Below are 14,990 nucleotides of genomic sequence, written 5' to 3'. Positions count from 1 at the left end.
GCTTGCCACCTATTCTCCAGCTCCTCTGGGGACAGACCTGGAAAGGAAAAACTGCTGCCAGCTCTGTAGGGATCTCTTCCACCATTTAGGCTGGCACCCAACCCACAGGCAATGCTGGTTCCTCCTGCTATCCCAGTTGCAGACTTTGTTCCTCCTCCTCCACAACATCATTCCCATCCTGTGTGTTCACCAGCTTTTCTGGCTGCCAACCAGGCCCTCAGCACCTTTTGCAGCTCCTCCTTACTAGTGAGGCCTTTAAAAGAACACTTGAACTTCCTGCAGAACTTTTTGAGCTGAGGCACCATATAGGTTTCCAACCTCTCCTACTCAAACACCAAATCTGCAGCTACTGCTAATGGCTCACCAGAGTGATACATGATTGTGGCTAAAACGCAAGAGTTGCAAAAAGAGAAAAATCAAACCAGTATGTTGAGGTGTAATGGTCTGTGACATGGAAGTAGTGTACACAAGTCCTATCCTCACTGGTGATCACCAATGTTAGAAATGGGTTCTCTAGTTGGCAGTGGTTTTCACCCTGTCCAAGTAGGGACTCGCACTCGGGGTAAGGGAGTCACACAGCTAAGATAACCCCTGCTCACCCCCTTGGTAGCTTGGCATCTTGGAGGCACTGTATAAAATAAATAAACACACAGACACACACACACACAGTAACAGCGAAAACACCACAAAAGTTATCCACACCAGTATAGAGAAACAGCCAATATGTATCTGAGAACAAGACCAAAACTACAAGAATCCAACATACACAAGTAAAGATGCGAATTTTCAAAGATTAAGTCTTAGTAAATTGCTTAGCTGCAAATGGGGCTATCACAGCATCTTAACGGAGTCGTTCCCAACAGTCCGATGCCACTCACGAGGGAGTGCCGCCTGGTCACGGAGTCGCAGAGGCCCTAGGTACAGTACCTTGGAAAACAATGGGGAAACAAAGACGTTGCATGGAGTCGGGGAGGTGAGGCGTTAATAGAGCCGGTGCAGCACTGGTTCCATACCATTATCGGGGAGGTAAGGCATCAGTTCCGTATTGCCAGGCAGAGGAGATGAGGCATTGATTCCTTACAGTTGCAGGGAAGTTGATGCAGCATCAGTGGCAAGGCATCTGTTCCTTACGACCCGGCTGGGTAGATGAATCCAGCAGGTCAAGATACAAGGCGTCAACTTTGTGGTGTCGCAGTCACACCATGGGGCCACAGGTGCTACGGTGGAGTCGGTGTCCAAGACGTCGGGGACATGCCACTCAGGATTTAGCAGTAGTGGGACTTCAGAGGCGCTGCTGCAGCGTTGGGCCTGTCTTGTGCTCGTTGCAACCATGGCTCCAGTGCAGGCAGTGGTGCAGACTCGGACAGTGGTGCCGGTTCCAAAGAGGCTCTGGAGTCGATGTGCTTAGTTTCTTCTTGGTTGCACCCGGGCTCACTTCCAAGGGCCCAGGAACTGGATTTGGCACCCTTGGCAAGTCAGGACTCTTAGCAAGAGAGCCCAAGCATTGGCAGTTGAAGTCTTTGATGTACCTGAGACTTCTTAACAGGAGGCAAGCTCAGTTCAAGCCTTAAGAGAACCTTGGAAAGCAGGATGTAGACAGCAAAGTCCAGTCTTTTCCCTCTCAGGAGAAAACAAGCAAGCAGTAGGCCAGCACAACAAAGCAACAGGCAGAGTGACAGTCCCTACTACGGCAGCTAGCTATTCTTCCTCGCAGAATGTCCTCAGTCCTGAAGTGTTTTAACTTTGTGATGCCAGAGGTCCTGTACTTATACTCATTTATGCCTTTGAAGTAAGCAAACTTCAAAGAGAAATCTTTGTAGTGCACAAGGCCCTGCCTTTCCCTGCCCTGGCCCCATACACACTGCAAGGGGTTGGAAACTGCTTTTGGCGAGGACAGCTCTATTCATGTGCAAGTCAGCTCCTCCTACCACTCTAGCTCAGGAAGACCCATCAGAAAATGCAGGGCACGCCTCAGCTCCCTTTGTGTGGCTGACTAGAGTGACCTCACAAATAGCCCAACTGTCATCCTAACCCAGATGTGTATTTCACAGACAGGCAGAGACACAGAATGGTTAAGCAAGAAATGTCCACTTTCTAAAATTGGCATTTTCAAACTTACAATTCAAAAACCAACCTCACTAAAAGTTGTATTTTTAAATTGTGAGATCATAGACCCCAAACTCCTCATCTCTATCTGCTCCCAATAGGAAATTACACTTAAGACATTTCAAGGCAATCCCTGTGTTACCCTATGGGACAGATAGTCCTTGCAACAGTGAAAAACAAATTTTGCAGTATTTCAGTAGCAGGACATGTAAACCTCACCAGTACATGTCCTACTTTATAAATACACTGTACCATGCCCATGGGGCTACCTTAGGTCTAACTTAGGGGTGACTTACATGTAGTACAAGGGGAAGTAGGGCCGTGGCAAGTGGGTGTTTGACAGTGTAAAGATGGTCATAAGACCATAATTCCTTAGAAAAAGACCCCCATAAAACATTTATTTTTAATTATACCCTCTATCACGATAAATAAATGGATACCTTTTATTTAGTGAGGTATTTTTATCTTTAGACCCCCGGCAGGCTATCCAAAGTGCTCCCGAAATCCGTCTGAAGCCCACTTTGGCTTGTAGGCACCAATGCAGATCCGATGATGAAGCATGCCTCTACTAGACTGGGTGAGGGTCATAAAAAGAAAATAAATTAATTTTGTCATTAATGAGAATAGCCAGGCCAAGTTAAGGGGAGAGATTTACTCCTTTGTAACCCAGGGCCACGTTAATAGTGTTCCCAAAAAGCCTTTCTCCCTGCCCTCAGAAGAACAGAAAAGAGGTGGGTCCTTAGGCCTTCCATCTGTTTGCCCTGATAGGAATATATAAGTGGGTGCACTTGCAAGATCGAAATGGCAGTGTAAACCTGCACACACAGCTACTGCATTGGTAGGCCTGAGACATGTTTGCAGGGCTACTCATGTGGGTGACACAATCATGCTGCAAGCTCACTAGTAGCATTTGATTTCCATGCCATGGGCACACCTGGTAGGGACTTATTAGTAAGTCAAATATGGCAATCATGGATAAACCAATCACCAATACATTTTAAACAGAGAGCATAAGAACTTTAGCACTGGTTTGCAGTGGTAAAGTGTCCAGCGTGCTACAGCCAACCAAAACAAGCCAGAAAAAATAGGAGGAAGAAGGCAAAACGTTTGGGGATAGCCCTGCAAATAGGGCCAGGTTCAACAGATATGCTCACAGTAGTTCACACACGGGAGGCTACAGTGAGGGGAGGAGTAGATGCAAGGGAGAGGTGCAGTTAAGATGGCCAAGCTCACCTCACCACCAACTTGGCTCTACTCTAAGGCACAATATGCAGGGGCCAAGCAAAGATGCAGGGAAAATGGTAGAGGCTCTGGGCATCTTTAACAGCTTCTGGACTCTTCTCTCACCTCCTCTTCAGTGAATGAATTCAAAGAGGTTCCAATCACTCTTGCATTGAGGTAGGGAGAGGTTGGTAGCGGCAACAGGTATCTCATCTCTGCACATTATGTGATTCAAAGTTCTTCAGGCAGCATGTGGAACAACTGAGGCTCGAACCCTAGCTGGAATTAAGTTAATTTCCCAGCATCACATACAGTCTACCTCATAGTTTCAGGTCACGGACTACCTTTTCCTCAGTTTCAGTATATATTTCCCACAGGGAGACACTTAAGTTTCATGTCCCTGGTTGAATTCTGTGTAGAGCTCCCTCAAGTTACAAGATGAATTCTAATCTGGTTCAAAGGTCCAGTTTATAGTCAGAAAGCCTGACATACGAGTCCAGCCCAGTTGTACCCAAACGTCTGGAACCATTCACTATTGCTCCGTGGGCAGAGCTGGCCACTGAATGGGCATGCAGCCCATCTCATTTGTGAAGGTGTGTTGTGGTTGCCTTGCTCTTGGCCATAATCCTGTTTTCTGGAGAAATCTCTTAAGGCACAGGCTGTTGATGTAAAACTAGATTGACCCAGGAGAGGTGACACAAAGAACGCTTCTGGCTCAACTAAAGGGGAAGCAAACTGAAATTCAGGCACATTACCTTAACTTACAATAGCCACTGCAGCAAGAGGGTAAAAGAAAACAGCGCAAAAGGCACAATCCGAGAATGGTAAACATACTTCTGAATCATGCCTCGAAAAATCATAGAAGTTAACAGACCTGCAGATCTAGTGACTTCAATAATCTACTCAAATTTACTGTAATGTATTTGTACTGTAAACTGGTCTCAAATGATGTGACCACTGTGAAGCAAATTTTTTTTTAGAGTTGCCCTTTTCTTCATTATCACACTAGAGCACCTTCAAATCTCTTAATTCAGTATTTCTGCTCCACAAAAAAAAACTTGTTTGATTTAGTAGACTAAACTTTTGCTCCGTGTATTATAAGAATCTAGGGCCAGATGTATCAAACAGGTTTTCCCATTTGTGCCTATGGGAAATTGTGTTCGTACATATGGCCCCTCGTCCACATAAAGGGTAAACATGACCCCTGACTGGCTTCTTAGTTCACCAATAGTAGTGCCATCAGGGCACGGTCTGGAATGTCTCAATTCATGTTTAAAAACTCACTTTTAATAAACAATCTGAGAGACGACCTCTCGTCGCGATAATATTTACTATTATACCTATCTCCCTTTACATTTTTCTCGTTACATATTGCCCCCAAAACTGTAAAAGATTTTAAAATGAAGATTAAATGTCTTTACGCAAATCGTTAGAGTAAAATTTAACATTGAGAAGGCATGGAAAAGCACGCAGCTAGGTATATAAGCCTACGTCGTAGATCGGCTGCTTCTGTCTGTTGACGCCAGGGAAAAGTTCACTTTTCAAAGATGGCCGCAGACCTGAAAATACACAACACTGCACTGGATGCCAAACGCTGCATAGGACGGGCAGCGTCGACATACGTAAAAGAAGCGACCATGGGGAAGATTACATAAATGAGGACTAATGCCTTGGATCCAGACAAAAAGGTAAAGCGGAGGCGTAAAGGGCAACAGAAACAGACTTTTCAAGGCGAAAGTAGAGAGCAGATTGGTCTCGAGCAGCTAAGTGCTGCGTGGATGAATCAAAGTGGAGTCAGTCTGAACTTACCTTAAATACTGTTTACATACCAGGCTCACACACTGGTGCTATCTGACTGATAGGCTGGACTATTAGGTTTCCTCGCTAAACTGTCAATCGGTATGTAGCGGTAACAGCTCAACACATGTTTTGCGGAAGGAAGGCGAGGAGTGCAGCAGCTAAACGCAGTGCCATGGCCACGTGCAGACTTCCAAGCCCACAGCCAATGAACATCTGACAATAACTTAAGCAGCGAATCCCACGCACTCTTGCTTCCTTCGTCCTACAATGTTTGCGCCCACCTTATTGGCTGTAAGCATTAGCCGAACCTGTTCACTGTCACGGCGTCCGTTAGAGGAGTATTGGAGGACGTCGGATTGGAAATAGGTGCACTGGTCTTCTCGGGAAAATTACTCCTTAAGCGAACCTGGCGCTTTAATGACCCGGCAGCGACGTTTGTCACTCCATCTCGTGGGTGACAATGCAAGCAGTGTTTCAATAGGCAAAGCTAATTGGCACTCCACCACTCAGTAGGTACCCTTTCCTGGTTTTAGCACGTAAACATCCAATATATGACTTTAGCACCTAAAGAAAGAGTACTTTGTCGTTGCATCGCATAGCAAAACCTCTAGCACCTATTTTAATAACCTGAAAGGGACTCCAGCATTGATGCCACCCAGCAGTACACTTCACAACTGAGTTTGCCCTCGGTTTTAAGTTGGATCCGGAAAGACCAGCCTGCATGAGGGTAGCAGAAAGAATAAGGTAAAGCAGGAGCCCATGGTTTGCCTTGGATATGAGTGCCGCAAATCACCTCCGCCTCCTGTACAGGAACTATGCACAACCTGCACGTTTTTCTCCATGCGACATCGCTGACTGTCACGTAGGCTACAGAGTACCCTTTACCTACTCCTGTGGGATTTCACCACTTACACGCAGGCCAGATGGATACCCTGTGGCTTTTAAATTCTGGAGGTTTTTTGTTAACGGCCTCAAGCCAGCGCCTTCTTGCTTTATGCATACTCAGTTATTCCACCCTGTGGTGGCGCCATCGGTTCAAAGAATTAACCATCCGTCCAGGAGTCATCGTCCAGTACGAGATCTCACTTCTCGGGCAGACGGTGTTCTCAGGGTGTTTGATCGGAACATGAAGAGGAAACAGAAAAACTGGTCTGCTGCATTGCCGAATGCTGAGCATTACAACTACCTCAAAGAAGAGGTGAGTTAAAATTGTTATACTTTCTAGGGCAAATTAACATTAGGTGTTGTTTTGGACCTCCTCAAGATATGCCTGGGCTTATAAGTAGTGTCGCCCCCCAAACGTATTTAATGTTATGGGGGGGGGGGTCAAGTCACGGGAAAGGGAGAATCCTTGCATGAAGTGTGCTAGCGTGCCTGGTCCTTAGTAAGTAAACTTACAAGGGGACGCATATAGGCCGATGTACCTTTTGAATTGCATGGTGTATCCTAGTCATGCAGTGACCCTTGGACCAATAATCAACATCAATAATCCAGAAACACCTTATATGGAAAAACAACTAACCCATCTATTTATGAATAACCACAACTCTGAAAGCAGTTGAAAAATTTGATTTCCCTATTGATTACAATTCAAAGCATCTGTTAGATAAATCTTTATTCAGAACCGCTTCTTTATTAATCTGTTAACAGAAAAACATCCTCTTTTGAAAGGAACATATACGACAATGCAATTTCATAAGCTAAGTATGCCAGCATTTATAGCAAAGTTCAGCAGAGTAAGTTGGTCAGTCATTTGTCACTGTCAGCGTCACCCTTAACAGCCTGCCTAACCAAGATTAGCATCAGCATGTGGGATTTCATGCGGAAACCTTTGAAAAAACATTAATTTGGAAAAATCTATCTAAGAAGAATATTTACAATCAGTGCAGTTGGTACCTAGAAGAAAAGCCATAAAAATCGTCAGTCACATTTTCATAGCTACCTATCCAGGATGGATCAGCAGCAAGTCAGTCTTCGTCTTCAGGTCATCAGTTAGTCAGCTACGGATCAGGCTCATCGGAGTATGAGCCTAATATCAGTACCTCGGACAGCGTCTCCTGACATCATCAATTCTCTCCCCACAACTCTCTCTGATTTTATCCCCTTGTTATGACTTTTTATTAGGGTCTCCCAGTCCATCCCCCTTATTGCTAATTGGTCAGTCAGCAGATACGACTTTTAACCTATAGTTTCTATTTACAGAATCTACAAATTTTCATATGAACTTGTTCACAAGATGTGGATTGGTTCTCCAGGCTATGTCCTCATCATCCGGCCCTTTAGGTATCAAAATTGTTGCATGTTCCCTTTCAGTCAGTGCCTCTATTGTTCAAGTCCTGGGAAAGTACATTTAGTCTACCCTACACATAATTGTAGCAAATTGTCTTCATCATTTCCTGATCGCCGGTCCATCGCAGAAAGGCCCAGGAAAACTATGCCTTTAGTTCAGCTAACTTAGTACTACAAATTAATGCAAAACATAGGTTATACATCTCATTATGACATAATATTACAATTTTCTTATATCTTTTCATTATTTTGCACATTTTCAGTCATTAGTGCACATGGTGATCACACCCGAGGGCACATTTTCAAACGTGCACATTATTTTCTCTATGATTCCTTTCTCTACGCATTTCTCATTAGTAAACACATATACATCATTAATAATTTTCTTAACATATCGGCTTAAACAGTCCCTCCTCTGACTAAATATGACATCACCCCTTTCTTTGCCATCATCTTTACAATTCAGTCTCTGATGTACTTTGTCTTCTTCTCATATTATCTCTATTGATTCTTCCCTGGGGTTGTTCTTCCGTCTTCTGATTATTTTTTATACCTCCTTCATTTTATCTTTTGCCATAATTTACATGTACCCCATAATCCTAATATACAAACAATCACAATTAATATTCCCTGTACAGTTTTCATAATACCCCATTCCAAATCTGAATAAACCAATTGCCCACTGAAGTAAATCCATTTCCAACTCTCCCAAACCCCTGGTTCCTTCAGTTCTTTCAAATCCTTACTTGAATTAGTTAAGTTAGTACGTAAGTCTCTTATCTCCTTATCACTATTAGGTATATAAGAACAGCAATGCCTAGCACTAATCATCCTACAGACTCCACCGTATTTTGCTAAAAGTATGTCTAACGCAAGCCTGTTTTGAAGTGTCATAGCTCTATGTGCAGCTAATTCAGTATCTAACAGGAGTATTTCCCCTTTAAAATTTGTCAGCATGTTATCCACAATAATAGACAACTTTTGGATCTTGATTGCATTCAAAATACTCCTACAGAAGGAATTTACTGCGCCAAAAATATCTCCCACGATTGCAGAAGAAGTTTCCTTCCTCTGTCGCTCATGATGTAATTCATTCACTTTTGGAAACTTCTTTAAATCATCTATCGGATACATTTTAGGGAAAACTATCCCCATATAGCGTGTCCCATACCATCCTCTAGGAAGACGGTAATAAGCATTAAGTCCACAAATATAGTAGATCCCAGGAATTTCAGGGTCCTGACCATTCAGCATAAAAGTCCATTTACTCTGAAACAAGAACACATGTCTACATTCACTCGTTCCCAAAATAGTTATTTTGTCCTATATATACACAAAGCTTCCCTACACGTAATGCATCTGAGGCCAATTTCCCTTGCGTTTTAATAGCAGTGTAAGCATAATCATTCTTATAAGTTCTCTTTTCTAATCCTTTCTCTAATTTCTCCTTCAATGCCTTTCTTCTGTCATCAGTATGCCCTATAAAGCTCTTTTTTAATGGGGAAAGCAAACATGTTAGATTGTTTTTGTGAGCGTACGCGGTACCAAACGTTAATGTCGTTTCAAAGAAACCTCTAATACTATATCATGCTCTTTAGCTACCTTACTCAGGTATCTAATAATAGGAACAAAAGAAAACAGTACGTCATAATTAGAATAAAAATATTGAATATACTCTTGGTTATAGAATCTTTTTAGTAGCAGACTACAGCTTATGTCATACGTTAAAGGCAAACTATGGTAGGTAACCCCTTCTTCCACAGAGGAAGGAATTTGCGTACACACAAGACAATTTCTTACATCCATTGTCTCAACATACTCAACAAGCGATAGAAAACGTTACAAGAAAGCTCTCCTTGAGCATTAGTATAGTCATGCAAATATTTCTCATCTAATTTAAATCTTTCTAAGGCTGTTAGTGTAGTTGTCTCAGGGACAGAAGCAATAGTAACCTTCTTCATTTCATGAACAGACATACCCACAATCATTACTATAAACATTACTCCACACATAATTGCCATTCCAACACTCAAATACCTACAATATCTAATGTTCTTAACTTGGTTATTTAACTCAGCCATGATCTGCAAAGACTCAAAAAGTAGAAGCAACTCTTATAAAAAGTGCAACATAAAAATAAAAAAATGAAGGAAAAATATTTCTTTCTCGCAGTTCAGTTTCACACCTAGGAACCCTTTCTCTTTTGTCAAAAATCGATTAGAAGCTTGTCACATCCGGTTTTCAATTGTCATATCAGGTTATCAATGTATTTTCCAGTTTTATTTTAACAGTCTCTCTTTTTCATGTTTTTTCCCGATTAGCTCAACAACTTAGTTTATTGATGACCTTCAGGTTGCATCAAAGTACTGACTTGGAACTTCTCTATCAAAACAAAAGGACATAAACTAGTTTTGCCATTCGCTTGTTTCTGCATATGCCCACTCAGGACCTGCGTATCTTCAACTTGCTACTCTCTCTTTCTTTTCAACCTTCGCTCACCACCTAATTCTCCTTCACTTAATTCTTCCTTTCTCGTAGTATCCACTTCTTCCTTTTATTGTTTCATTTATGACCACTTCTTTCTTCTTCCCAATTTGTGATTCAGGCCAATTATCTCCTTTTCCTGTTCTGCCTGTCAATATTCTCCTCAGGATTGGACTCTTGTCCTTTTCTTTCTCTATGGTGTTTTCTCTTGATGGACCTGCAATGAGTTCAGGAGGAGTTCGATCACCTTGACTTTGATCCGTCTCAACTCTTTCACCCTCTTGATCTGGCACTCGCTCTGTTTGCCTTTCAGCACCGTCTGCTTCTGAGAGAACCCCTGCTGCGCTCGGTTCTCCTGCTGTATCCGTTGAGTTAGGCTCTTGCTCACGCTCCTGTAATTCTTCACTCTCGTCTCTCACAGGGGTAATAGACCAATCTTCCACAAGCTCAGGTTCAACTTCGAGTTCAGCTCGTTCTTGTTCTGACTCATTTACAGCCACTTGTTTCGCTGTGGTTTTTGCTTTCAACAACACTTCTTCATGGTCTTGCGGACTCACCAGTCTCTTTGTATGACTTGCATGTATCCAGTACGGGAGCCTTGCACGCTTTACAGCAGTTGTAGTTGTTAGCACCCCCTGTAATGGACCTTTCCAGCGCGGTTCCAAATGGGTTCTGCAAATGTGCTTTTTGATGACGACCCAATCTCCAGCTCTTAGATTGTGACCTGGGTCATGGATGGGTGGCAGGGCAGCAGCCTGCACCTACTGAGAGAAAGAGCAAACCACATCAGCCAGACCCTTGCAGTAGTCCAACACCATGTCATCTGTAAGAATGACAAGTGCATTGCCTCGAATTGCTGGCAATCTCATTGCTCTGCCCATGAGGATCTCATGTGGCGACAGTCCTGTCGGGTATGTTTCGCATTGACATCAACACCAAAGGTAATGCGTCTGGCCATTTTAGATTGGTAGCAGCACACATCTTGGCAATTCTTGATTTCAAAGTACCATTCATTTGTTCCGTTAGTCCTGAGGCTTCTGGGCGATAGCTACAATGCAACTTCAGCTCAATGTTTAGTGCTGCACATAAGAGTTTAATCACCTCATTGTTGAAGTGAGTTATCTTATCCGATTCTAAAGAGATCGTAAATCCAAACCATGGTATTAACTCTCTAAGCAACAGCTTTGCTACTGTGAGACTGTTATTTCTTCGTGTGGGGTATTGTAGGAGGCTGGACTGGCTTGTAGTGAGTACCTAGGGGTACTTGCACCTTGCACCAGACCCAGTTATCCCTTATTAGTGTATAGGGTGTCTAGCAGCATAGGCTGTTAGATAATGGTAGCTTAGCAGAGCAGCTTAGGCTGAACTAGGAGACGAGTGAAGCTCCTACAGTACCACTTAGTGTCATATGCACAATATCATAAGAAAACACAATACACAGTTATACTAAAAATAAAGGTACTTTATTTTTATGACAATATGCCAAAGTATCTCAGAGTGTACCCTCAGGGAGAGGATAGGAAATATACACAAGATATATATACACAATACCAGAAATATGCAGTATAGTCTTAGAAAACAGTGCAAACAATGTATAGTTACAATAGGATGCAATGGGGACACATAGGGATAGGGGCAACACAAACCATATACTCCAAAAGTGGAATGCGAACCACAAATGGACCCCAAACCTATGTGACCTTGTAGAGGGTCGCTGGGACTATTAGAAAATAGTAAGGGTTAGAAAAATAGCCCACCCCAAGACCCTGAAAAGTGAGTGCAAAGTGCACTAAAGTTCCCCAAAGGACAAAGAAGTCGTGATAGGGGAATAATGCAGGAAAGACACAAACCAACAATGCAACAACGATGGATTTCCAATCTAGGGTACCTGTGGAACAAGGGGACCAAGTCCAAAAGTCACAAGCAAGTCGGAGATGGGCAGATGCCCAGGAAATGCCAGCTGTGGGTGCAAAGAAGCTTCTACTGGACAGAAGAAGCTGAGGTTTCTGCAGGAACGAAAAGGGCTTGAGACTTCCCCTTTGGTGGACGGATCCCTCTCGCCGTGGAGAGTCGTGCAGAAGTGTTTTCCCGCCGAAAGACCGCCAACAAGCCTTGCTAGCTGCAAATCGTGCGGTAAGCGTTTTTGGATGCTGCTGTGGCCCAGGAAGGACCAGGATGTCGCAAATTGCGACAGGAGAGAGAGGGGACGTCGAGCAAGACAAGGAGCCCTCTCAGCAGCAGGTAGCACCCAGAGAAGTGCCAGAAACAGGCACTACGAGGATGCGTGAAACGGTGCTCACCCGAAGTCGCACAAAGAAGTCCCACGTCGCCGGAGAACAACTTAGGAGGTCGTGCAATGCAGGTTAGAGTGCCGTGGACCCAGGCTGGACTGTGCACAAAGGATTTCCGCTGGAAGTGCACGGAGGCCGGAGTAGCTGCAAAAGTTGCGGTTCCCAGCAATGCAGTCTGGCGTGGGGAGGCAAGGACTTACCTCCACCAAACTTGGACTGAAGAGTCACTGGACTGTGGGGGTCACTTGGACAGAGTTGCTGGATTCGAGGGACCTCGCTCGTCGTGCTGAGAGGAGACCCAAGGGACCGGTAATGCAGCTTTTTGGTGCCTGCGGTTGCAGGGGGACGATTCCGTCGACCCACGGGAGATTTCTTCGGAGCTTCTAGTGCAGAGAGGAGGCAGACTACCCCCACAGCATGCACCACCAGGAAAACAGTCGAGAAGGCGGCAGGATCAGCGTTACAGAGTTGCAGTAGTCGTCTTAGCTACTATGTTGCAGTTTTGCAGGCTTCCAGTGCGGTCAGCAGTCGATTCCTTGGCAGAAGGTGAAGCAAGAGATGCAGAGGAACTCGGATGAGCTTTTGCATTCGTTATCTAAAGTTTCCCCAGAGACAGAGACCCTAAATAGCCAGAAAAGAGGGTTTGGCTACCTAGGAGAGAGGATAGGCTAGCAACACCTGAAGGAGCCTATCAGAAGGAGTCTCTGACGTCACCTGGTGGCACTGGCCACTCAGAACAGTCCAGTGTGCCAGCAGCACCTCTGTTTCCAAGATGGCAGAGGTCTGGAGCACACTGGAGGAGCTCTGGGCACCTCCCAGGGGAGGTGCAGGTCAGGGGAGTGGTCACTCCCCTTTCCTTTGTCCAGTTTCGTGCCAGAGCAGGGCTGGGGGATCCCTGAACCGGTGTAGACTGGCTTACGCAGAAATGGGCACCATCTGTGCCCATGAAAGCATTTCCAGAGGCTGGGGGAGGCTACTCCTCCCCTGCCTTCACACCATTTTCCAAAGGGAGAGGGTGTAACACCTTCTCTCAGAGGAAGTTCTTTGTTCTGCCATCCTGGGCCAGGCCTGGCTGGACCCCAGGAGGGCAGATGCCTGTCTGAGGGGTTGGCAGCAGCTGCAGTGAAACCCCAGGAAATGCAGTTTTGGCAGTACCAGGGTCTGTGCTACAGACCACTGGGATCATGGGATTGTGCCAACTATGCCAGGATGGCATAGAGGGGGCAATTCCATGATCATAGACATGTTACATGACCATATTCGGAGTTACCATTGTGAAGCTACATATAGGTAGTGACCTATATGTAGTGCACGTGTGTAATGGTGTCCCCGCACTCACAAAGTCCGGGGAATTGGCCCTGAACAATGTGGGGGCACCTAGGCTAGTGTCAGGGTGCCCTCACACTAAGTAACTTTGCACCTAACCTTTACCAGGTAAAGGTTAGACATATAGGTGACTTATAAGTTACTTACGTGCAGTGTAAAATGGCTGTGAAATAACGTGGACGTTATTTCACTCAGGCTGCAGTGGCAGGCCTGTGTAAGAATGGTCAGAGCTCCCTATGGGTGGCAAAAGAAATGCTGCAGCCCATAGGGATCTCCTGGAACCCCAATACCCTGGGTACCTTAGTACCATATACTAGGGAATTATAAGGGTGTTCCAGTAAGCCAATGTAAATTGGTGAAATTGGTCACTAGCCTGTTAGTGACAATTTGGAAAGAAATGAGAGAGCATAACCACTGAGGTTCTGATTAGCAGAGCATCAGTGAGACAGTTAGTCACTACACAGGTAACACATTCAGGCACACTTATGAGCACTGGATGACAGGGTCCCAGTGACACATACAACTAAAACAACATATATACAGTGAAAAATGGGGGTAACATGCCAGGCAAGATGGTACTTTCCTACACAACCCCCCCCACCCCCAAACGAAGGACAATAAGACTAGCCATGACCTGATGAGTCTTCATTGTCTAAGTGGAAATATCTGGAGAGTCCATCTGCATTGGAGTGGCTACTCCCAGGTCTATGTTCCACTGTATAGTCCATTCCCTGTAGGGATATGGACCACCTCAATAATTTAGGATTTTCACCTTTCATTTGTTTTAGCCAAAGTAGAGGTTTGTGGTCTGTCTGAACAATGAAGTGAGTGCCAAACAGGTATGGCCTCAACTTCTTCAGAGCCCAGACCACAGCAAAGGCCTCCCTCTCTATGGCAGACCAACGCTTTTCTCTAGGGGTCAACCTCCTACTAATAAAAGCTATAGGTTGATCCTGGCCCTCAGAATTAAGTTGTGATAGGACTGCCCCTACTCCTAATTCAGATGCATCAGTTTGGACATAGAATTTTTTAGAGTAACAAGGGCTTTTCAGGACAGGTGCAGAGCACATGGCCTGCTTCAGCTCCTCAAAAGCTTTCTGACAGTTTGCTGTCCATAATACCTTTTTAGGCATTTTCTTGGATGTGAGGTCATTAAGAGGGGCTGCAATGGAGCCATGGTTCTTAATGAACCTCCTGTAATACCCAGTGAGGCCTAGGAAGGCTCTCACCTGAGTCTGAGTGGTAGGGAGAGTCCAATCAATAATTGTTTGGATTTTCCCCTGTAGTGGTGCAATCTGTTCCCCACCAACAAGGTGTCCCAGATAAACCACCTTACCCTGCCCTATCTGGCACTTTGAAGCCTGGATAGTGAGGCCTGCCTTTTGCAGGGCCTCCAAAACTTTCCAGAGGTGGACCAGGTGATCATCCCAGCTGGAGCTAAAGACAGCTATATCGTCCAAATATGCTGCACTG

General features: G+C 44.7%; 2 protein-coding genes across 7 annotated transcripts in view; one reads left to right on the top strand and one right to left on the bottom strand.

Annotated features, from left to right (window-relative positions):
- The window catches only part of ESF1 (ESF1 nucleolar pre-rRNA processing protein homolog), a 199,337-nt gene extending 194,035 nt beyond the window's left edge, over positions 1 to 5,302 (bottom strand). Inside the window, exon 1 of one of the 4 annotated variants that reach the window (XM_069234100.1) lies at positions 5,137 to 5,302. The gene's annotated coding sequence lies outside the window, so the exon portion shown is untranslated. Of the gene's footprint in view, positions 1 to 2,546; positions 2,680 to 5,136 lie in introns of those variants that run through there. The other 3 variants (XM_069234103.1, XM_069234102.1, XM_069234101.1) reach the window with 3 other exon arrangements.
- A 100-nt stretch (positions 5,303 to 5,402) lies between these two features.
- The window catches only part of NDUFAF5 (NADH:ubiquinone oxidoreductase complex assembly factor 5), a 117,734-nt gene continuing 108,146 nt past the window's right edge, over positions 5,403 to 14,990 (top strand). The window contains exon 1 of one of the 3 annotated variants that reach the window (XM_069234105.1): positions 5,403 to 6,325. In XM_069234105.1, the coding sequence (XP_069090206.1) occupies positions 5,903 to 6,325 (423 nt within the window). In that variant the 5' untranslated portion in view covers positions 5,403 to 5,902. The remainder of the gene's footprint in view (positions 6,326 to 14,990) is intronic. The other 2 variants (XM_069234104.1, XM_069234106.1) reach the window with 2 other exon arrangements.

The sequence above is a fragment of the Pleurodeles waltl genome, chromosome 5, assembly GCF_031143425.1.
Source record: "Pleurodeles waltl isolate 20211129_DDA chromosome 5, aPleWal1.hap1.20221129, whole genome shotgun sequence".
Lineage (NCBI taxonomy): Eukaryota > Metazoa > Chordata > Amphibia > Caudata > Salamandridae > Pleurodeles > Pleurodeles waltl.
Note: the sequence above shows the minus strand (reverse complement) of the source record. Positions and strands in the feature narration are given on the sequence as shown.